A 25,294-nucleotide genomic window follows, 5' to 3' on the forward strand; every position below is an offset into this window, starting at 1 on the left:
TTATAAATTTATTATAATTTGTTTATAGACTGTTTCTCTGGTATGCATTCAATTAAAACCCATTATAATTATACCTCAATCAGCACAGTTTCACATAACATGGAACAGGTTCGGTACCAGTTATCAGTGCAATGCAGAGTATTGCTGTACCTACTTATGGTATATATATATATATACAGTATATGAATATATATATACAGGGTGTTTCAGTTAAACGTTTCAAAACTTCTAAGAGGGGTAGGGTACATCCTGACAACTCGAAATCATATAGCAATGTGGGGTCGGAAATGCTTTCCTGAAGCGGTGTTGTACACAGAAGCACCATAAAGAAAAGAGACCGTAAGTGAGAAATCGTTTTAATAATACATGAAAGGAAGCAAAAGGTACATGGATTAAAGTAAGTGTTCGAAGTTTCTTCCACGGGCTACAATGCACGCCTCACATCTCCGACGCATGGACATCCGAACATTCTGGAATACTCCAGGCAGCGTGTCCAGACACAGCAACCGGAGGATTATGCACCTCGTATTGCTTTCGCACAGTGGTACCTTGGAAAATGTGCTACAAATCCCCTTTTTCCTGCTGAAGTGTCGTTTTCCGATGAGGCATCCTTCACAAGGGAAGGAATTTTCAACACGCATAACGACCATATCTGGGCGGTCGAGAACCCGCATGCAATACAACGTCGTGCAGCACAGATTCGATTTTCGGTCAATGTATGGGCCGGTATTATGGGAGATCACCTCATCGGACCTTACCTGTTACCATGTCGTCTAACCGGACCTATCTACTTGATCTTTCTGCAGCAAGTATTGCCACAACTTTTGAGAGATGAACAGATTTCTGCATCAACGCAACAGACAATGTGGTTCCAACACGATGGAGCCCTTGCCCATTATAGCGGAGATGTTCGTAACTACCTGGATGTCACATTTGGTCAACAGTGGATCGGACGTGGTGGTCCCGTGCGTTGGCCTGCTCGGTCACCCGACCTATCATGTCTTGATTTTTATTTCTGGGGTCATATGAAATCGCTAGTTTATGACACCCCTGTTGACAATGCTGAGGAGCTGGTTGCAAGAATCGCAGTAGCTGCCGAAGAAATTCGAAATTCGCCTGGAGTATTCCAGAATGTTCGGATGTCCATGCGTCGGAGATGTGAGGCGTGCATTGTAGCCCGTGGAAGAAACTTCGAACACTTACTTTAATCCATGTACCTTTTGCTTCTTTTCATGTATTATTAAAACGATTTCTCACTTACGGTCTCTTTTCTTTATGGTGCTTCTGTGTACAACACCGCTTCAGGAAAGCATTTCCGACCCCACATTGCTATATGATTTCGAGTTGTCAGGATGTACCCTACCCCTCTTAGAAGTTCTGAAACGTTTAACCGAAACACCCTGTATATATGAATATGTGTGTGGAGTATATGTATATATAGTATATAAAACTGCATCATTTTATCCATCCTGTTTCAATTAATTCATATTTATTGGCAATTCATTATATTATATATCAATGTAATTAAATTCATATTATTAGGCTATTAATTATATTATGCTAATTCCATTACAGTTTTTCATATTTGTTTGTTTATTTGGGGTTCTTCACTGCTAGTCAAGGAACAGATCAGGTTACTTGTGTACACATAATTTTTTCTCTCTTTTTTTTAAAAAATGTAATTTGGCAGTTTTCATTGGAACCATAATATAGGAAGAAAATTTTAATCTAATCTTTGAAAATTGCAGTCTCTAAGTAGACAAAATGTGAAAAACAGCATCCTAATTTCCTTAGTTTACAAATTAACTATGGATGTAATTCCTGTTTGCTCATCTACATATTTAGTATTATAGGCATACAAAGAAAAAGGTAGGTCATTCACCCCTATTTTATACTGTTTCCTCAGTGGAGTAGTAATAGCAGAGCTGGCCCAAAAATTTGCAGGGCCCTGTTCAAGAATTACTTGTGGGCTCTGGGGTCCTGTGCAAAACTTATATGGGGTGTTTTTGTAATAGTAATTTTTTATTTTTTCAAATTTTACAGTAACAGAAATAATTTTATATTATACTGAACAAATATTTTAAATATGAATAATATTTAATGCATTAATCAACAATATTGTTTAACAATTGCAGTCATCTCATAAATATAGGAACATGAATAAATAATAACAGAAACTCATAATCAATAGGTAGGCTCATTGATAGAAATATGGAAAAGACACGGATGATATTGTTATTTAGACCATTTGAGCATGGGGCCCTGTTCAACAGAACCGGTTGAACATGCTTGTGGCTGGCCCTGAGTAGTAGTAATGGTAAATGATGCAAGAAAGCAAGCTTATATGGCACAAAGCCATGCTAAGGGTGAGGCAAATGAGGCTCTTGCCTCAGGTTAAAAGCTGAAAGGGGCACTAAAAGAACAATTACGAAAATGTTAGCAATTAAATAATTGCTAACATTTTCGATTTTATGTTTCGATTATTCTAGTCTGTTTATCATCTTGTTTTTGCAAGATGAAAATCTTTGTCACGCCACTGTACAGATACTGGCAAGCACTGCCCCAATGCTATTTGGGGCCACCACCATGGTTGTCATTCTTATAACCTCAATTTTAATTTCTTTATTAAAACATGTACCAGAAATGTATTTTAAATAAGTCATTTTTTTAATTAAATTTGTTTTTTTAATATTTTAGGGAAGGGAGGGATTTTTCATTCTTGCCTCAGGTACTAAAATGGCTCAGCACGGCCCTGATATGGCATCAGAGTCATGGCAGTTCCAAAAAATTCTCATGCAAAAACACCTGTGGACTGCAGGCCAATATCAATTGCCTCTCCCTTCCTGAAATGCTTCAAGAAATGCATCTATAATGATGTTGCACTTGCAGTCCTTGTGCATAGCCCTGAAAATATTCATTATGCCATGCCAAATAGATCTACTGTAACCTGTCTACAGGCCTTATAGGACTTATATCCTTATAAAGCCTGTCTATAGGCCTTATATCATGCCTGGAATGACAATGAAGATCTTCACAACATATTTCTGGACATGAAGTCTGCATTCAACTCAGTCCAAATCACACCCCTTCTTGCCTTACTCAGAAGATTCTACAGGTTATCTGGCAACATACTCAAGTTCCTCAAAAATCTTCTATATAGGAGAATGCTTCACTTCACAGGTAATGACAGTACAGTCTGTAAAAGTGTAGATGTAAGAATCCCACAAGGTGGCTTTCTCTCTCAGCCCTGCTATTTGCTGCAATATTCGTTCCACTTATGGATCAAGTTCCAGTGTTCCTATCATATGCAGATGATATTGTGTGCTACTTGCCATGCAAAAGCCGTTGGTGATTCACAAGCAAGACGAACCTCCTCAGAACTGTTAACAGCTACTTAAATGAATTCTGTGAGTACGCCAAATTTTTTGGCATCAGTTAATCCAGAGAAGTCAAGCTGTCACATCCAGGTCAGATGATATCTGCAGATACTGCACATTTCTACTTCCAGAATCAGCAAGAAATGTTCTGACTCCCACAGAAGTGTCAAATTCCTAGGAGTAATCTTTGATGTGAACCTCACCTCCAAGCCCAGTATTCCAATGCTTTGAAAGCCTTCTGGGTAATGAAAATAGATTTGTGCAAAACTCGCAATAAACAAATAATCAGAAAATACCTTGCAGCTTACTTCAGTAGGTGTGCTCTCCTATGCCATAGAAGTTTGGTCTGCCTCACCTCCCACCAGCCTCAAGAAACTTTAGAGTCTCAAATTCTGAGTGCTGAAGTGGACCATCTTGTGGTCTCACCACAGCTACACAACATCCAAAACTGCACTCTGCTCCAACTTTCAATACACGCTGCAGTCCACAGAGCCCACGTGCTAAAAATCAAGGCATTTCTTCATCTGTACTCATCTAAGCATGATTACACAAACATCTGGAACTTGTTGTTGGTGTTTGCCAGGAGGATACCTCTGCAGTACCAGCTCCTTGTGCTCAAGACCAGAAGTTACATAGCTTCGATAGACAGGTCCCAAATGTGACTCTGGAGACTCTCAACTTGCTCAACATCGAAATTGACCTTTGGGCTATTAACAAGCCATATCGTGATGGTATCTTGGCTTATCATTCTGTATGCAAAGGACAGTTATGTAAGTGCTGGTCCTAGTCTGCTGATGTCATTTTATGCTCTGCTTAATTTGTAATCTTTTTATTCTAATTAATATTAATTCTCTTTACTGATATTGTTGTTTTTGTCTTTATTTGTTATTTTATGTAGCTTAACTTTGTATTTCTGTGTTTTTTCACTTGTATAAACAATGTATTGTGAGAGTCCTCTGGTTATTAGCATTACCATTAGCATTAGTAGAGGCATTTGATGCAAGAAAGCAAGCTTATGCAGCATCAGCCAAAAAAAAAAAAAACCACTTTTACTTCACCCCTCTGTTCGTTCAAAATACCTGTCCAGCTGAGCCTTAAACTTATTTAGTCTATCAACTTCCACAACAAGGGATGGAAGTCTGTTCCACTGGCTAAAGGCAAATTTAAGCACATCTATCCCACATCTGTCTTTCCTCAATTTGAATTTATGCCCTCTCAGGTGATTATTCTGAGCAAGAGGAACAATCCCATCAGCATTGACCATGCTCAAACCATACAAGGCTTTATACACCTCTATCAGATCACCTCGCCGGTGCCTGGTCTCCAGACACTGTAATTTGCAAAACTTAAGCCTTTCTTTGTAAGAGTACCCCTTTGTTCCATTCACTAATCTTGTTGCCCTTCTCTGTACTCGTTCCAGCAGCTCTACATCCTTCTTGAAATGAGGCCTCTAGGCCTGTATACGGTACTCAAGGTGTGGCCTGACCATTGCCTTATGCAAGGGAATAATCACCTCCTTATCCCTGCTAGAAAAATTCCTATATATCATTGACAATACACCCTGAGCTACTCTTGCAGCCCATCTACACTGCTCAGAGAACTTCATATCTGCCTGCACAACCACCCCCAGGTCCCTTTCATTTTCTACCACTGTCAGTGTAGTACCACAGAGTTGATACGTTGCTCTGGGGTTGCTGTTTTCCATATGTAGTACTTTACATTTTTCAATGTTAAACTTCATTTGCCACCTCTCAGCCCATCTGCTCAATCTTACCAGATCCTGTTGCAGCAGCATGGTGTCAGTAGTGTCCTTGACAACCCTGCCAACCTTCGTATCGTCTGCAAACTTGGACATTAAGCCCGATATACCATCATCAATATCATTTATAAATACAGAAAACAATAATGGACCCAATACTGAACCCTGAGGGACTTCACTAATAACATTAGTCCACGATGAGCAGTGTCCATTGATTACCACTCTCTGTCTTCTCCCCCTCAACCACCCCTTTATCCATAGCAGCAATTTGCTTCCAATGCCACACTGCTCCAATTTATGTAGCAGTCTTCCATGTGCAACAGTATCAAAAGCCTTTCTAAGATCCAAGTATATAATATCAAAGTTATTCCCTGCATACAGTTCTTTTGTGACTGCATCATAGTATCCAATCAAATTGGTCAGGCAAGACTTCCCCTTAACAAAACCATGCTGTGTCCGAGCTGTAAGTGAAGTCTTGTCTAGATGATCTTGCAGTGCTTCTTTAACCAGTGCCTCCATTAATATTCCTGGAACAGAAGTTAAACTCACAGGTCTATAATTACTTGTGTCAGCCTTTGATCCAACTTTGTGAATTGGGGTCATATTTGCACATCTCCAGTCTGTAGGTACCTTCCCTTAGTCCAAAGAAGCTCTCATAATTATGGCTAGGGGTTTGCTTACTTCCTTTGCTGCCTCGTTTAATATAACTGGATAGATCCCACCCACCCCGGATGCCTTTTTTATGTTTATCTTCAACAATTTCTCCTCCACTTTCCTCTCAGTTATTACAAAATCATCACTGCCAGTGTTTACTTCACCTACGGCATTCCCCTTCCTGAATAACTCCTCATGTTTGAATGTAGATGCAAAATACTCATTTAGTTTGTTAGCCACCTGAGCAGGATCCTCAACCGTTGAACCATCAATATCCAGTGGCCCAATCTGATTCATCCCTTTCCTTCTTGAGTTTACATTGGTAAAGAACTCTTTTCTGTTTTTCTTTACATCCTTTTCGAAGGATTTCTCATAATCTGCCTTTGCGTGCCTAATCTCCTTTGTGACTTGGTTACAAACCAGCTTATATCTATCATAGGCTTCTATGTCACCCATTAATTTGTATGTATCCCATGCATTTTTCTTCTCTGCCATATGTCTCATTAGTTCATCTGACATCCATTTAGGCCTGAACCTTGAACAATATTTCTTAGTTGGTATGTAAAGCCTAGTAGCTTCCAAGATAAGTTCTTTTAATGCTTCCCATTTCAAATTTGCTGTTGGTAACGTCATCAGTTGGTCCCATTGTATAGAATTTAAATACTGTGTCAGACCATCGTAGTCGCCTTTACGAAAGCAAAAACCCTTCCCTTTACCTCTAATGGTAGTTACCTGATTTGAGTAAATCCCACTTCAGCACACTGTGATCACTGCCACCTAGTGGTTCCTTTATCTGCAGATTCTTAATTCATGAAGAATCACTACTGATAATCAGATCAAGAGTATTGCTCCCTCTAGTTGCCTTCCTAACATGCTGATGTAGAAAACAATCATTCAGTAAATCCACAAAATCCTTGCTAATGTATGAGTGACCAACCCACAAATTCCATTCAGTATCTGGGAAATTAAAATCCACCATTATAAGACTCTCTGATTTACTGGCCCACTCTATTTCTCCGTACAGTATCTTATTATACTCATCAGAGTCAATCGGCCTATAGCACACTCCTACTCTCAATTTTGATTTCCCTATGCTTACGTGACACCAAACTTACTCGACATTGCCCTGTCCATCAATGTCGACTGGCTTCACTTCCTTGGATTTTATATGTTTCTTAACTAATAGCATAACCCCTCCTCCCCTCCTGCCCTGGCTGTCCTTTCTACACATTGTATTCCCCAAATTCCAGTTCTGCATTCCTTATATCTGTGTGATACCACGTCTCTGATATCCCAACAATATCTGCCTTTGATGTTTTGAGCAATACCTCAAATTCATCAAATTTATTTACCAAACTCCTAGCATTGGTGTACATGCAAGTATACATGCAGCTGTTCTTATTCTTAGCTGCCCTAACACAATCCATGTGTTTACTTGTTCCGCGATGACTCCCAGCAGTTTCTGAAATATCCTGTATCTTGTTTTCCAGGGTGCTGCTCATTCCAATAGAAGCAGTGCAAGAATCACTTTCACCTCTGCCAGTGGCTACTGTTAATCTATTAGTCCTTGTATCCCCCCAAACTAGCAGTTTTCCAACCCACCTAACACTGCCTCAACAGCATCAGCAAATATTCTTGCACCCTTTCTATTTAAGTGTATCCCATCCCTGTAGAAGCAGTCCCTCCTGTTAACAAGTACAGACCAGGCTGAAAATAATTCTACCCCTTGAACCTTGCACAATCTTTCCAGGGCCGAATTGGTCGATAAGGCTCTCATCATATACTCCCTCCTATTGTGTCTGGACAGAATTGCAGACACTTTCAAATTCAACCTTAATTCACGGCTTTTTTTCAACAGTGACCTGTACTTGTTAAGTAATTCCGCCGGTCTCCTACTCTTAATATCATTAGTGCCAACGTGTACAACTATATCACCCTTTGTACCCTTAAAATATGATATCCGCTCTACAACGTCATCAACCCTGGTCCTGTTTCACCTATCCTTTTTACAAAGCATGTTCCCCATTTCCCTGACAATAGAGTCACCTGTTATTCTGTATATATAAAATATCCTCAACACAGGTAAAAAACAAATAACAATGTGTAAACAAGCTATAAACAAAAACAAATCGTTGATGCTAATAGCCTAGAGTTTAGTCAGTGTTCTAACAAAATCAAGCAGTTCACTTCATGTGCCTTTACTTTTACACCACTTGTATATTGATTGCTGTGCCATAATGCTCATATGTGTTATCATATCATGTGCCAACAGTGTTCTCCATATGTCGCATTATTTTGTTTTTCTCCTACGGTAGGTATCATATTACATTACGTTGCTCTTTGCTGGGACATACGTAATTTCCAATAGGTTTTTTATCTGTGTGAAATACTGTAACTGAGAGGCTTAAACTTTAACAATTGAATGGTCAGCAGTTGAATGGTGTTTGCTTATGAGAATTCTAGACAAGCTGTTTATGCGTGCAAGGTGTTGGGCTTGGTTTCATTTGGCTGGCTTGTAATTATGCATTGACTTATAGTTATTTTGGATCCAGGTGAAAGGTGTACTATGCAATAAGGGCCTACACTACAGAGCTTATGACCAAAACTGTTTTTCTATATTTTATAATTCTTCATATAAGCTGGGGAAAAAAGGCATTGAAAGGATTCTTTAAAATTTAATGTAAAATTTAAAGTATTGAAAGCATGATTTATTGGGTTTGTTATGTTCATGTTCCAAGAGTATTGAAGCTCCTTTGAAAGTAAACAACCACACTTCACAGTCAAAGTTCATTACTTAATTATAAAGAAATCTTTTGTTGCTGTAGTGTTTAAATCCACAGAAATTAAATATTTTTAATATTAATATTTTATTTTTAAAGTACACACATTCTTTTTCATATATAAAATTCCTTTATGCTCACTTGTGTTAATCCATGCTCTGACTACTAATATTGCATAAGAAGAATTGCCACTTTCTTTTTTATATTTATAGGAATCTATATTATGCATCAATGTTCCTCTATTTCACTGTTTTGGAAATGTTATTGGAAGCATAATGTCTGTCATGTTTAGGATTACTTCTGTATATCCTGCTGCCAGTTTTAAAGCTGAAAACTTCCTTCAGGCTGTTCATAAGCACAGGTATTTATAAAAATAATGTCTTTTTTCTCTCCCATCTTCATTTGAAAATGATATGAATTTATTTTTGGACAATCATACATATTAGGGGAGACAAACATTTATCTTATAGAAATACCACATCATCACTTCTGTACTCATGAAATATTCCATTAAATTTTTTAAAGAAAAAAGAAAGTTTCTGTGATGGCCTTTGTACAGAAAACTGTGTAAATTTTTAATTTAAACAGAGAAAAAATGGAGTGGGGAAGAGTTTTCTGGATATTACATGGCTGAATCTAGTGTTGTCTATTTGTATGGTTTCTTTGTACTTCTTTATAGTGTGTATAAAAGTTTACTCAAATCTAAAAGGATAGGAGGATATAATTTTTAGCATCCATCTGCCAACCTAAGAGTTTCTTTCTTTGTTCATTTTTGAGTCTTATAAACGGGGCCAGTAACAGACCAGATGCCTCAGCCTCTCCTCTCTCTCACCTGCTATTCATTATCTTCTCAGTATCCTTTGTGACACTGATTAAATGATTCTCTTTCTCTCACACAAATCTGAAAATTTGAACTTTAGAATTTGTAACTGTGCATTTATATCAGCAAACAAAAACAATGCTGTTAAAACAAATTCTGGCTTTAATACTGTAAACTTCGATCCATGTACCCCTGCCAGCCTTGCTTCTAAGCCATCATCATTGCTTTTATTAAGCACTTATGTTTTCTTCTACATCTCTGAAGGGTCACACCCAGCATGTGATCATGTTGGTAAAAAGTACCAACTGAGGCAACTGAAGATAAAATGGCTGTTTATAGGACTACATTTTGTGATGGCATCATTTAGATGAACATTGCAAACTGATGGCCCAGTTGCAAGGCCTGTACCAGTGATGCATAAAATTTTAATGATTCACAACCAGAAGGCTATAATTCCCAGCATCTTGAAGAATATCCTGGGGAGGTGATGACTTACCATAATAAGTTAAAATTATGAAATTATCACTGAAATGAAGAAGTGAAATATGATTAAGTTTATATTTCAGTCAATATCCATTTATTTGATTAAAGTCTGACACAAAGCAGTCAGTCATAGCAATACAGGATTCTCAAAAGAAGCACAGGTTTGGCCAAACAGGTTAACCAAAGTATGCTCAAAGCAGAAGTGGAAAACTGAAGTGACCAAATAAAAAACACAGACGAGCAAGTAAGTCCTGTAAAGCCATGGGACAGCAATAGGGACTAACACAGACTGGTTTGAAAAAAATAATAATAAAAGTAAAAAAATAAATAAAACTATACATTAATTTATGATGAACAAACAAATACCAAAATTATAAAATTAGCAATGTAGCATTACTATGAATAAAGGGATGGTTGAGTTGGAGAAGACAGAGAGAGGTTATCAATGGGCACTGTTCTTTTGGACTGATGTTACTAGTGGAAACCCCAGGGTTCAGTGCTGGCCTGATTGTTGTTTTCAATATTTATCAATGATATTGATGAAGGTGTATCAGGTTTAATTATTATTATTATTAGCCATATGGTGCAAGGAAGCCTGAAGCTTATGCTGCACAAGCCAAAAAAAAAATTTTCTGAATTACCCTGAGAGAGAGAGAGAGAGAGAGAGAGAGAGAGAGAGAGAGAGAGAGAAGTAGAAGGGAATCACCAAGAAAGAGAAGAGTGATGATATCCAGCTCAGGATACTAGGTGTGCCAAGCCCATACTCACCAGATGTGAGCCCCTGGGGTTACATAATGTTTAAGTTTGCAGATGATACAAAGGTGGGCAGGGAGTTAATGACAGTAATCAGGGTGAACTACTGCAACAAGTTCTATAAAAATTAGGGTGATGGACTGAGAAATGGCAGTTGAAGTTTAGGATTGACAATGCAAGGTACTGCATATGGGTAGTAGTAATAATGCCCAATTAACATACCAACTGTGCGGTACTACACTCAGAGTAGTGCAGTCAGACAGTTCTCTAAACAGTGCAAGCAAGCTGCCGTGACAGCTTAAAAATATTTTGGGGCTCTAGTTATGCCATTAGTATGTGTTTCCTTCAAAGCTAGCAGTTTTCTGGCCCACTAGTAGATAAAATAAAAGTGTATCTGCTGCAAAAGGTGCAGAGAGAGACAACCAGACTGGTGAAAGAAACAAAAGAGTGCTCTTGTCTAGAAAGGCTTCAGTTCTGCAAATTAGTATTAGCATTAGCATTAGTAGAGTCAATATGATTCAAGAAAGCAAGCTTATGCAACATCAGCCAAAAAAAAAAACGCTCCCATTTCACCTCTCCCTTCGTTCCAAGTACCTGTCCAGCTCAGCCTTAAATTTATTTAGGCTATCAACTTCCACAACAAAGGATGGAAGTCTGTTCCACTAATCAACCACTCACTGGCTAAAGGCAAATTTCCGCACATCTATCCTACATCTGTCTTTCCTCAATTTGAATTTATGCCCTCTCAAATGATTATTCTGAGCAAGAGGAAGAATTCCATCAACATTGAGTATGCTCAAACCATTCAAGGCTTTATACATCTCAATCAATCAGATCACCACGCAGGTGTCTAGTCTCCAGACACTGTTTAAATTTAAGCTTTTCTTCATAAGAGCACCCTTTGTTCCATTCACTAATCTTGTTGCCCTTCTCTGTACTCATTTCAACAGCTCTACATCCTTCTTAAAATGAGGCCTCCAGACCTGTATACAGTACTCAAGGTGTGGCCTTAAACATTGCCTTATACAAGGGGATAATCACCTCCTTATCCCCGCTAGAAAAATTCCTGTATATCATTGACAAGACACCAAGAGCTACCCTTGCAGAGCGTCTGCACAGCTCAGAAAACTTCATATCTGCCTGCACAATTACCTCCAGGTCCTTTTCATTCTCTACCACTGTCAGTGTAGTACCACAGAGTTGATACGTTACTCTGGGGTTACTGCTTCCCATATGTAGTACTTTACATTTGTCAATGTTAAACTTCATTTGCCACTTCTCAGCCCATCTGCTAAAATTTTCTAGATACTGTTGCAGCAGTGTACTGTCATTAGTGTCCTTAACAACTCTGCCAACCTTCATATCGTCTGCAAACTTAAACATTAAGTTTGATATACCATCATCAGTATCATTTATAAATACAGAAAACAACAACGGACCTAACACTGAACCCTGAGAGACTCCACTAATAACATTAGTCCACAATGAGAAGTGTCCATTGATTACCACTCTCTCTCATCTCCCACTCAACCATCCCTTTATCCATAGCAGCAATTTGCCTCCAGTGCCACACTGCTTCAATTCGTGCAGCAGTATTCCATGTGCAACAGTATCAAAAGCCTTTCTAAGATCCAAATATATGATATCAAAGTTATTCCCTACATCCAGTTCCTTTGTGACCACATCATAGTATCCAATCAAATTGGTCAAGCAAGACTTTCCCTTAACAAAACAATGCTATGTCCGAGCCATAACTGCAGTCTTGTCTAGATGATCCTGCAGTGCTTCTTTAACCAGTGCCTCCATTAATTTTCCTGGAACAGAAGTTAAGCTAACAGGTCCATAATTACTTGTGTTGCTCTTTTTCCTCCATTGTGAATTGGGGTCACATTTGAACTTCTCCAGTCCATGGGTACTTCCCCTGAATCCAAAGAAGCTCTCATAATTATTGCTAAGGGTTTGCTTACTTCCTTTGCTGCCTCCTTTAATATAACTGGATAGATCCCGTCCACCCCGGGAACCTTTTTTATGTTTATCTTCAACAATTTCTCCTCCACTTTCCTCTCAGTTATTACAAAATCATCCAGCTCACTGCCAAAGTTTAACTCACCTCTGGTGTTCCCCACCCTGAATAACTCCTCATGGGTGAATTTAGATGCAAAATACTCATTTAGTTTGTTAGCCACATGAGCAGGATCATCAACAGTTGAACCATCGATATCCAGTGGACCAATCTGATTCATCCCTTTCCTTCTAGAGTTTACATAGATAAAGAACTCTTTGCTGTTTTTTTAGCATCATTTGCCAAGGATTTCTCATAATCTGCCTTTGGCTGCCTAATCTCCTTTGTGACTTGGTTACAGACCAGCTTATATCTATCGTAGGCTTCCATGTCACCCATTAATTTATATGTATCTCATGCATTTTTCTTCTCTGCCACATGTCTCATTAGTTCATCTGACATCCGTTTCGGCCTAAACCTTGAACAATATTTCTTAGTTGGTAGTAGACTTAGACTAGTAGCTTCAAAGATAAATTCTTTGAATGCTTCCCATTTTGAATTTGCTGTTGGTAACATCATCAGTTGGTCCCACCGTATAGAATTTAAATGCTGTGTCAGACCACCGTAGTCACCTTTGCGAAAGCAAAAACCCTTCCGTTTACCCCTGATGGTAGTTACCCCTCTGAGTAAATCCCACTTCAGCACACTGTGATCACTGCCACCTAGTGGTTCCTTTATCTACAGATTCTTAATGCATGAAGAATCACTACTGATAATCAGATCAAGAGTATTACTCCCTCTAGTTGCCAACCAAACATGCTGATATAGAAAACAATCATCCAATAAACCCCCAAAAGCCTTGCTAGTGTGTGAGTGACCAACCCACAAATTCCAGTCAATATCTGGCAAATTAAAATCCCCCTATTATATGATTCTCTGATTTACTGGCCCACTCTATTTCCCCGTACAGTTTATTATTATACTCATCAGAGTCATTAGGCCTATAGCACACTCCTACTCTCAATTTTGATCTCCCAATGCTTATGTCACACCAAACTGACTCAGCACTGCACTGTCCAGCTATGTCGACTGACTTCATTTCCTTGGATTTTATGTTTCTTAACTAATAGCATAACCCCTCCTCCCCTCCTGCCCTGTCTGTCCTTTCTACACATTGTATTCCCCAAATTCCAGTTCTGCATTCCTTATATCTGTGTGACACCACATCTCTGATATCCCAACAATATCTGCCTTTGATGTTGTGAGCAATATCTCAAATTCATCAAATTTTTTTACCAAACTCCTAGCATTGGTGTACATGCAAGTATACATGCACCTGTTCCTATTCTTAGCTACTCTAACACAACCCATGTGTTTACTTGTACCACAGTGACTCCCAGCAGTCTCTGAAATACCCTGCATCTTGTTTTCCAGGCTGCTGCTCATTCCAATAGAAGCAGTGCAAGAATCACTTTCACCTCTGGCAGTGGCTACTGTTAATCTGTTAGTCCTTGTATCCTCCCCAAGCTAGCAGTTTTCTGACCCACCTAACACTGCCTCAATAGCATCAGCACAAATATTCTTGCACCCTTTCTATTTAAGTGTGTCCCATTCCTGTAGAAGCAGTCTATCCTGTTAACAAGTACAGACCAGGCTGAAAAAAAAAAATTCTACCCCTTGAGCCTTGCACAATCTTTCCAGGGCCGAATTGATCGACAAGGCTCTCATCATATACTCCCTCCTGTAGTGTCTGGGCAGAATTGCAGACACTTTCAAATTCAACCCTAATTCACAGCTTTTTTTCAAGTGACCTGTACTTGTTAAGTAATTCTGCCGGTCTCCTACTCTTAATATCATTAGTGCCAACGTGTATAACAATATCACTCTTTGTGCCCTTAAAAGATGATATCTGTTCTACAACATCATCAATTTTGCCCTTGGCAGACATACCCTGGTTCTGTTCCACCTATCCTTTTTACATAGCATGTTTCCTGTTTCCCTGACAATAGAGTCACCAACAACTACTAGTTCCTGTTGGACCAGTGCATTCTGCCTTGGGGGTTACCACTGTGTTGCGTGATAATCAAGTGCAAGGTCTGGCATTGATGTGGGCAGCTGAGAGCTTGATGGGCCCCTCACTTTTAATCCACGGAGCAATATGGCCTTAGTTGTTAATGCTCCTAAAAACCAAATAACAAAACAAACAACTTTTAATCCTTCGAGGGCATTCACCCTGTCCTTCAAGCTCTCATATAGGCCCATAACAATGCTGAGTTGTCGTCTCATTTCCTCACACTCCTTACATCGCGTACACACAAAGACTCCTTGGCAATATCATATCCCGTACCTGATTGCTGCATAAACATCAAGCAAGCAATGCATTTTAAAAGGCTGTGATTCAGAGGGCAACTGCCTCCTTCACTTCTCCCCTGAGCCACAGCACTCCATTTAGCTTGAGCCTTTTGCTTTGCTGCTCTGGTCTGAGTCATGATTCCGATTCAATTTCAATAAAATTTCAATTTCAGTACAAAATTATAACCCTAAACTTGTATCCCAATGCAGTTGTAACACTATATATCTATATATATTTTTTAAATGTCAAGTATTATCTTCGAATTTCTTTATATAAGTTCCCTATCAAGTTATGAATTAATTAATTATGTTACGTTCGTAAAATCTAAGTCGTTATATGTATTTAATTAAAAGTACAATTTAATTGACAATAAAGTTCAACAAGATTAATAAATTTACTGATTAATTGATAATATTATATACTATACTATACTAAGCTAACGCTACCTAGTTCGGGATATAACGTATCGTATAACAATGGCGGCAAGTTACGAACGGTAAATCTACGGACACTTAAATATTAATTAACTTCCAAAATCTCACTGACTCAATTCAGAATAAATCAAGGATCTTGCCTAGGTCTACAAGCTACTTACAGAAAATAATTTAATATAACAATTGGTCAATAAAGCGGCTAACTGTAGCTAAAAACCTCCGGTTAACTGGCTCTGTATAATTTGTAAAACACGCGGATTGGATACCCTTACCAATACTAAGTAATAACTTACAAAATCTCTATCTACGTTAAAATTTAAACTAAGTATCGTAACTAGGAATATAGAGCTACTCTAGAAAATAAGTTAATATGCCAATCCAAGCCAATTTAATTTAATAAAACAGAAAAAACTTCTCTATGTTCCTCAGCCGTAAAAACTTCGCCTGCACAAGGCTAATCTTGTCCCCCAGCCGGTCTTGAGTGTCTTGCAGTAAATTGCAGTGTCTTGAGACTAGGCACCTGCGAGATCTGATTGAGATGTTTAAAGCCTTGAATGGATTGTGTAAGCTGAATGTTAATGGCATTCTTCCACTTGCTGAGATTACAACACATATTGTTGACCATATGCAGAACTTTGCATACGAGTAGCAGTAACCCCAGAGAAACGTACCAACTGTGTGGTACTACACTCAGGGTAGCGAAGACCGAACAATACTTGGGGATAATTGTGCAGTCAGATATGAAGTTTTCTGACAGTGTAGACAGGCTGCCAGAGCAGTTCAAGAGGTCTTGTCATAGTGTGCATAGTATTAGGGTCAGGCGCCACCTGTGGTTTCCCATATCTGCACTATATGTTCACTGTGAAGGAATACAGTACTACTGTAAATGCCAGAAAAGTGTTGTGTGTTGTATATGACATATTGCGTTAGGTTCTGTTGTGCGTCCTGGCATTTGGCCTCAGGCCCCCTGTGGGACTCCACATTGCCCGCACACACCACTAGGAGGTAGCTAGGCTGCCCATTATTCTCTGACTTGTCTCTGCCAGGGTTATCAGAGCTTCCCGGATGGAGACAAAAAAAAAAAAAAAGGTAAGAGTTGGGGAAGTACAGAGCATACGCAAGAAAGGAGGGTATAGCTAGAAATATGGAGGATGTAGGCGAAGGCATCCTCCAGGTTATCAGTGGAGCAATAAGTGCCATCAGGTGAAAGGGGAACCCAGGAAGGACAATAAATAAGACACAGCAAGAGAGCTGCGTGTAAGTTGCCACTGAGGAATTAGGTGGCCCGTACGCGTTGGCAATAGGGTGCTCTGTCTTGTGAAGAGAGCTTATGCAAACTTGGTAAACTCATAGTAGTTTTCTTCTGTGATGAATAAGTGTTCATTTTCTTGAGGGTTATCTTGTATATTAGTAAACAGGATGCTGCAGAGGTCCTCATAGTGTTGACAGGTATATACAAGATGGTTCCAGTCTTCTATTTCACCACATGCACAGTAGGGGTTGTCAATGATTCCCATGGATGTAAGTTTATGGTTTATTGATCCGTGTCCGGTAATGAGGTAGGCGGTATAAAGACCAGGAGAGGACCAATTTGGAGACTTGGGAAATATGGCATTCACATAAGGTATAAATTTCTTGGTGATTGGGCCCTTGTCAGTAGCAGTCCATCTGTCCTGCCAAGTCTGAAGTAGTAGGATGGCAATTTGTTTGTTTTCCTGCCTGATTTCATTCAAGTTATTGATGGAGTGTCCAAGGATAGTTGCTGGTATACCCCTGGATAGACAGTAGTGGAGGCCCCTTCGAATAACCTCCAGATCAAGGGGAAGGACGCCCGCAAGAACCTGAAGGGCTGGGTTGCTAACTGTGCGGTATACCCTTGTAATAGTAAGAAGGATGGTGCGCTGGATGGTTCCCAGTTTACGTTTGTTGTTGTAAAGAGTTGCCCTGCGAAACTAGACTACAGATCCATACGTTATGAAGGGAAGGAAGATTGATTTGTACAGAACCTTAAGGGTGCGTCGATTCAATCCCCAATCATGATGACTCACCCGTGCAATGAGAGCAGTGTAGTTTCTCACTTTCATATGGAGGTGTGCAAGATGCGGAGAGAAAGTGAGCTTACGGTCAAATACTATTCCCAGTAGTTTTAACGCAGAAACTAGCTTGATGGTTTGGCCTTGAAGTTTGATAGTGGGGTTTTTAGTAGGCTGCAGTGATCCCTTCAGGAGAATGGATTGTGTCTTTTGGGGTGAGAGTCTTAGGAGATTTTCCTATTTGATAAGTAGTTTTCGATGCATTTGTATAAATTTAATGGAATATTTGCTTGCCTAAGTCTGCGAAGAATATTTGCCCACCAGAGCCTGTTTGAAGGCTCCTGCGAAATCTATTGCTATTAGTAGGTAGTATTTGAAGGTAGAAGTTGAAACTGCAGAGTTGATCCTTTGCAGTGCATCTTCTGTGCAACGGGACTTTGTTGCTTGGTTGTTGTTTCAACGATTACTCCAACATTTCTTGTTTTTCAGATGGACTTTATTCTTGTAGTTTTAAAGTCCTTGGCCAATTTCTGGACATCGGTAGTTTTTACTGCTTCGCTATTGTCTATAGTCGAGTTTTCCACTAGCTTTATTATGACCAGATGTGGAGTGCTGAGTAGTGTTTTCTTCTTTGTTGATGGTGGTTTGATGCTTGCAGTTGTATCTGGAGTTGTCCTCGGCACTTGGGTGTAGGATAGAGGATGCTGTGGCATTTCTTTTCCCCTTCCTTCAAAGTAAGCTTCTAGCTTAGACTTGGTTCTCTCATTTTCTAGACATCGGTAGTTTCTACCGATGTCTAGAAAATGCTCCATTCATGACCATACTTCTATGATTTCTCCTCTGACAATGGTAGTGATTTCATTGCTCTGTTCTGCCATTATCACCTCCAGATTTAGGTGCAGTGAATGAATTTGTTCTGTTATAGATCCATCTAGTGACTGTATGGTGTTGGCATCTGTATTCAGTGATGTAGAGTCTTCGGGGTCATCATTCTGCTCTGGCAGCACGTTAGCTTCTATGGCGGCCCTTGGGGCAGGTTTGCACTGGCATTGAGCACAAACGTAATGCTCTTTAGCTACCTTTGTCATTTTAGAAATTGGTGACCGTCCTAAGCAATTTCCACACAGGGATCGGCTGCAGTCGCCATTGCAGATTATTACGTGTTTTACCTTCTTCAGACAGGCCTGACAGGTGTGTAAAAAATCTTCTGACGACATATTGCTTATAGAGTGGTCCGACCAATGAGAGGTGTTGCTGATGGTCACATGACCAAAACAACTGAAACAATGCCCTTTGATTTTAGTGGTTGGGGAAGAAGTTATGGCAGCCGCCGATGTACGTAATTATTTCAACGAAATCTTCATGAGTACCTATTTCATTAATGACAAATCCAATCTTTCTAAAAATTAAATATAACTAAATCGTAATGAAGCGACTTCAATCCTGCATAATATCAAACATCTAAATAGACAATAAAGTTACAAACTCCTTAATAAAAAACCTATGTTGAATAACGGCCTATATGGCGTCGCCATGCTGTGTGCCGTTATACATAGTAATCACATGCTACAAGTCAAAATTTTGAAAGTCATAACTTCTCATTACCTTTGCCGATCTTGACTCTGAAAGCATCTACAGATAGATCTTGACGAATAATATTTTCTGAACACAAAATAAGTCCACTTTAATCACTTTGAATAACTAATTAACACTATAATCTGAGGAGCATAAGAACTGTGCGTCTGGCCAGATTCAGTCAACGACCTCTACCTCTTGGGGTCTTGTCAGTGATATACAGGAATTTTGCTAGCATATCCCTTTAAATAAGGCATATATATTGCTTTATATCCCTTTGTATAAGGCAATAGTCAGGCTACACCGTGAGTACTGCATACAGGTCTGGAGAGCTCATTTTAGAAAGGAGATGTAGAGCTGCTGGAACGCAGGAGAAATTCATAAATGAGGCTATAATCTGGAGTACAGAGAGAAGATGTGCAGAGAAGAAACAAGTTACTAGAGTATGATACTGCACAATGATTGGGGGAGCGGGGATATCGGGGGGAAAGATCAAAAATGAGATATACATGGAATTACTTTAAATTGTTATCAGCTGATCAGTTGTCCTGGCCACAGCACTTCAATTATTCTTTAATTCATTCTTTCTTCTTCTCATATCACTAATCATTATATTGAGTATGGATGTTATTGTTTATTGTATTACAGATGGATAGAAAAATTATTAATTCTTTCATAATTTCAGGTGTACATGTATTTTTGGTACTCCTACAATGTATGTAGATATAATGAATCACCCGAACTTAAAGAAGTATGATATCAGCTGTTTATCTGAGGGTAAATATGCCTTTTTAAGTCATTTATTGTATTTCATATTACAACATGAAATATTATAATGTAGTATATAATACACTTGGCCCCACATTCTTGATTTTTGAATCTTTTTAGGTCAAATATAAAAATTAATAGAATGCTTTGCCCACAAATAATTTTCACATTGTTATGATCTTCTTTCTAGATTAACTCATGTTCCTATACAGTATACTAAAAGATTTGTATTTCATTTTACATTATAAAAATCTAATCTTTAAGTTATGACATTCTTTAATGCAACTGCATCATTACTACTGTTACCTCTCACTCTCTCTGTGTGTGGTTGCTCGCTACCTACTTAGGCTTTCCCATTTATTCGTACTCTTTTCGCCTTCACGAGCTTCAGAGGTATGGCTGTAACAGAAATAGTCAGACTAGGCGTAACTCATACTTTTTGTTCTAAGTGTAGTTAGTTCGTTTTTTACTTTTTTCTTTTGGTTGGTTATCTTAACATATTCGCCTCGCCTGTCTGATATCTAGTTCTGCTTTCGTCTAGTGGTTTTCTATAGGACAAAGCTTAGTATACCCTCAAGATGAAGAGAGAGAGCTATTTCTTCTCTCCATCCTGCAGTTTGGGCTTTTGCGTTGTGATCTTTATCGGGTAATTATGTAATTAATTACTCGACACCGCAGTTAACTTCTAATTATGCTTTAACATTTAGCTCTATTACTTTTGTCGTTGAATGTGAGGTTTTGGCAGTAAAAGAAGAAACCTGAATAACACACAAACATAACAGAGTTTAATACAATAAAGAACTTACAAGAGAGAGAGAGAATTTTACCCACTTCACTCAAAAGATATGTTAAGACATTTCATTAATTAGGATATTTCATTAATAAGGTATTTCATTAAAGATATTTCATTAAAGATATTTCATTAAACATGTTTATCAAAACAAGTCCAGCAATTATAAGATCAAACTTTTTAACTTTAAGGTTTTTCATCTTCAGTTCCAGTAGTTAACTTTCAATAGGATCAGGTTTAGAAATTAGAAAGGAAACATTTTAACGGTACCATGATTACTATAATTTTTGCTTCGTACTCAAATCATTTTAACTTACCAGCTCTAGAGATCACACTGAGTCGATCAGTCAATGGTTGTGGCTCTCCAATTTGCTCGGTCGGCTCTGGGCGCTGGCTTGGCAGAACAATGATCAGTTCCTTGCTGGGCTCTTTGGTCCTTCCTTCAGGGTCTTGTCTGTTCCTCTCTGTCCGTCTCCTTTCGCCTTGCGAGGGTCCGCTTTTTATGTCCCAAGCTCGCCCACACTGTTTATACAAAACTTTTTTCTCATTGGCGGGAGCCAAGTCTTAAGATGCTCGATGGTGCGTCATGGAAAAGCACTGGGTTCAAAGAGGTAACTACCCACACAAATATCACTGCTTCTTATCCTCTCCCTTTGCCCTAATTTGCATCTTAAAGTGAATGCGTCCATCCAGTGTTTACAAAAATCTTCCCCTTTACACTTGTAAGTGGCTAACTGATATAGCTGTTGCTGGCTAACAACTGTAGGCCTCTTTAACACGTGTTTATTACAGTTATAGCGACTAATCTTTGCCATTTTGTTTATAAAAATATACGCTTTTATTTTAGGATTTTTTTTACTCTGCCTTGAACTTTTCATTCAGTACTTAAAGTAATATTATATTGAAGCTTTTGAAAGGGATCTAGATAGGACGGGTACAGAAAATTAAGTTGTTGATTTTACTGTAAGTTTGAAACATAGGAAAGGGCAGAATTAGTGCTATAACACTACACAATTGAATTTTAAGACAAACTGAAGTTTGTGTGTTAGGCATCGTTATCATCATTTTATAATATTTTATATTAAGGAATATTGCGAAATACTTCACGAGTTGCCTTCCTGTTATACTTCGAACAAGTAACACTTCCCCATTAGAGAATTCAAAGGACTGCACCATTTTGATGCTATTTGGCCTCTCATTAGTGGGTGGGTGGTATGCAGAAGTATAAGGGTTGATGACCCAGTTGTGATTTATTTACACAATATGATTCACAATATTTGCACTAAACAGTGTTATAGTTTGAGATTTTCTGCCCTATAATATTATATTAATCTTTAAGTTAATAATTATACTTAATATTCTGTTCGTGTAATGATTTTACATATTCTGTTTTTATCTTAATTGTTTTTTTTTTTGTTTTTTTGACGAAGACATTTTAAATACTAATTACAAACCCAATGTAGCTTTATACACTTGATCTGCAAATCCTAGTGACAACCCTGTTTTTGTTACATATGTTTTTGCTATTTTTATAATATAAGATGGAAAACCATTAATCTTAGGTGCTTTCATCGGTATAGCTAAGTTGCTTGAAGACTACTGTTGACACCTTATTGTTATAAAAACATACTCTCAGAAACTTTCAAGAATGCCAAGAAGATGGCTAATAATATAACAAGATTCTTTGCAACGGCTATTTGAACAGTCTGTGACAAAAGTGCTTACTGTTGTTTGCACACCAAGTCTACTGTTTTTTGAGTTAGCATTAGCATAGGCACATGATGCAAGAAAGCAAGCTTATATAGCATCAACCAAAAAAAAAAAAAAAAAACTTATTTCACCCATCCACTTGCTCCAAATGTTTGTCTAGTTCTGCCTTGAATCGATTTAAGCTATTAACTTCTACAATGACAGATGAAAGTTTGTCCCAACAATTAACCACCTGCTCGCTAAAGTCAAACTTCTGCACATCTATCCTACAACCGTCTTTCGTCAATTTCAATTTATGCCCTCTCAGGCGATTATTCTAAGCAAGAGGAAGAAACCCTTCAGCACTCAGTATGCTCAAACCATTCCAGGCTTGGTACACCTCATTCAGACCACCTCGCAGGTGCCTAGTCTCCAGACACTGTAATTTGCAAAACTTAAGCCTTTCTTCATAAGAGTCACCCTTTGTTCCATTCACTACTCTTGTTGCTTTTCTCTGTACTCGTTCCAGCTCTACATCCTTCTTAAAATGAGACATCCAGACCTGTATACAGTACTCAAGGTGTGGCCTGACCAATGCCTTATACAAGGGGATAATCACCTCCTTATCCCTGCTAGAAAAAGTCCTGTATATTATTGAGAAGACACCATAAGCTACTCTTGCAGACTATCTGCACTGCTCAGAAAACTTCATATCTACCTGAACAATTACCACCCAGCTCCTTTTCATTCTCTACCACCGTCAGTGTAGTACCATATAGTTGATACGTAACTCTGGGGTTACTGCTTCCATATGCAGTGCTTTACATTTGTCAATGTTAAATTTCAGTTGCCACCTCTCAGCCCACCTGCTCAACTTTTTTAGATCCTGTTACAACAGTGTACTGTCATTAGTGTCATTAAGAACCCTGCTGACCTTCATATCATATTGAAACTTGGACATTAAGCCTAATATACCATCGTCGATATCATTAATAAATACAGAAAATAACAATGGACCAAACACTGAACCCCGAGGGACTCCACTAATAACACTAGTCCACGAAGAGCAGTGTCCATTGATTACCACTCTCTATCTTCTCCCACTCAACCATCCCTTTATCCATAGCAGCAGCAATTTGCCTCCAATGCCACACTGCTCCAATTTGTGCCACAGTATCAAAAGCCTTTCTAAGATCCAAATATAAGATATCAAAATTATTCTTTTCAACCAGTTCCTTTGTGACCACATCATAGTATTTAACCAAATTGTTCAGACAAGACTTCCCTTAACAAACCCGTGCTATGTCTGAGCTATAACTGAAGTCTTGTCTAAATGTTCCCGCAATGCTTTTTTAAAAGTGCGTCCATTAATTTCCCTGGAACAGAAGTTAAACTAACAGGTCTGTAATTATCCGTGTCGCCCTTTGATCCTTCTTTGTTGATTGTGGTCACATTTGCATATCTCCAGTCCATGGGTACCTCCCCTGAGTCTAAAGAAGTGCTCATAATTACACCTAAAGGTTTGTTTACTTCTTTTGCTGCCTCCTTTAATATAACTGGATAGATTCCATCCACCCCAGGTGCCTTTCTTATGTTTATCTTTAACAATTTATCCTCCACTTGACTCTCAGTTATTACAAGATTATCTAGCTTAGTGCCAGAGTTTAATACACCTCTTGCATTCTCCTCCCTGAATAACTCCTCATGTGATAATGTAGATGCAAAATATTCATTTAATTTGTTAGCTACCTGAGCAGGATCATCAACAGTTCAACTGTCGATATCAAGTGGACTAATTTGATTCATCCCTTTCCTTCTAGAGTTTACATAGGTAAAGAATTCTTTGCTGTTTTTCATTGCATCCATTGCGAAAGATTTCTCGTAATCTGCCTTTGCATTCCTAACCTCCTTTGTGACTTGGTTACAGACCAGCTTATATCTATCATAGGCTTCTGTGTCACCTGTTAATCAGTATTTTGCATCTATATTCACACGTGAGGAGTTATTCAGGGAGGGGAATGCCAGAGGTGAACTAAACTCTGGCAGTGAGCTAGATGATTTTGTAATAACTGAGAGAAAAGTGGAGGGGAAATTGTTGAAGATAAAAACATAAAAAAGGCACCCGGGGTGGACGGGATCTATCCAGTTATATTAAAGGAGGCAGCAAAGGATGTAAGCAAGCAAACCCTTAGCCATAATTATGGGAGCTTCTTTGGACTCAGGGGAGGTACCCAAAGAATTGTGGAATTGTGCAAATGTGACCCCAATTCACAAAGGAGGATCAAAGGGCAACACAAGTTATTACAGACCTGTTAGTTTAACTTCTGTTCCAGGGAAATTAATGGAGGCACTGGGTAAAGAAACACTGCAGGATCATCTAGACAAGACTTCATTTATAGCTTGGAGACAGCATGGGTTTGTTAAGGGGAAGCTTGTCTGACTAATATGATTGGATACTATGATGTGGTCACAAAGCAACTGGATGCAGGGAATAACTGTGATATCATAAATTAAGCCTGAGGACTCACATCTGGTGAGTATGGGCTTGGCACACCCAGGGTCCTGAGCTGGATATCATCATTCTTCTCTTTCTTGGTGATTCCCTTCTACTTTTCTCTCTCTCTCTCTCGGGGTAACTAGGAAATTTTATTTTTGTCTGTTGCAGCATAAGCCTCAGTCTTCGTTGCGCCATATAGCTAATAATAATAATAATAATAATAATTTGGATCTTAGAAAGGCTTGTGATACTGTTGCACATGAAAGACTGCTGCAAAATTGGAGCAGTGGGGCATTGGAAGCAAATTGCTGCTATGGATAAAGGGATGGTATAGTGGGAGAAGACAGACAGTGGTAATCAATGGACATTTCTCTTCGTGGACTAATGTTATTAGGGAAGTCTCTCAGGGTTCGGTGTTGGGTCCATTGTTATTGGGGCGCCTCCGTAGCCAGGTGGGAAGGAGCAGCAGTGCGTAGCACACGCTTCTTGATTAGACCGGGGTTCGAGCCTGTCACCACCAAATACAG

At 38.8% G+C, this 25,294-nt stretch overlaps 1 protein-coding gene across 1 annotated transcript in view; it reads left to right on the top strand.

Annotated features, from left to right (window-relative positions):
* The window catches only part of LOC150079653 (medium-chain acyl-CoA ligase ACSF2, mitochondrial-like), a 214,685-nt gene that overhangs the window by 113,551 nt on the left and 75,840 nt on the right, over window positions 1-25,294 (top strand). Inside the window, exons 9-10 of the mRNA XM_090382505.1 lie at window positions 8,783-8,931; window positions 19,709-19,800. Of these exons, the coding sequence (XP_090238631.1) occupies window positions 8,783-8,931; window positions 19,709-19,800 (241 nt within the window). The remainder of the gene's footprint in view (window positions 1-8,782; window positions 8,932-19,708; window positions 19,801-25,294) is intronic.

Source organism: Mastigoproctus giganteus, chromosome 10 (genome assembly GCF_048544385.1).
Source record: "Mastigoproctus giganteus isolate SK-2022 chromosome 10, ASM4854438v1, whole genome shotgun sequence".
Taxonomy (NCBI): Eukaryota; Metazoa; Arthropoda; class Arachnida; order Uropygi; family Thelyphonidae; genus Mastigoproctus; species Mastigoproctus giganteus.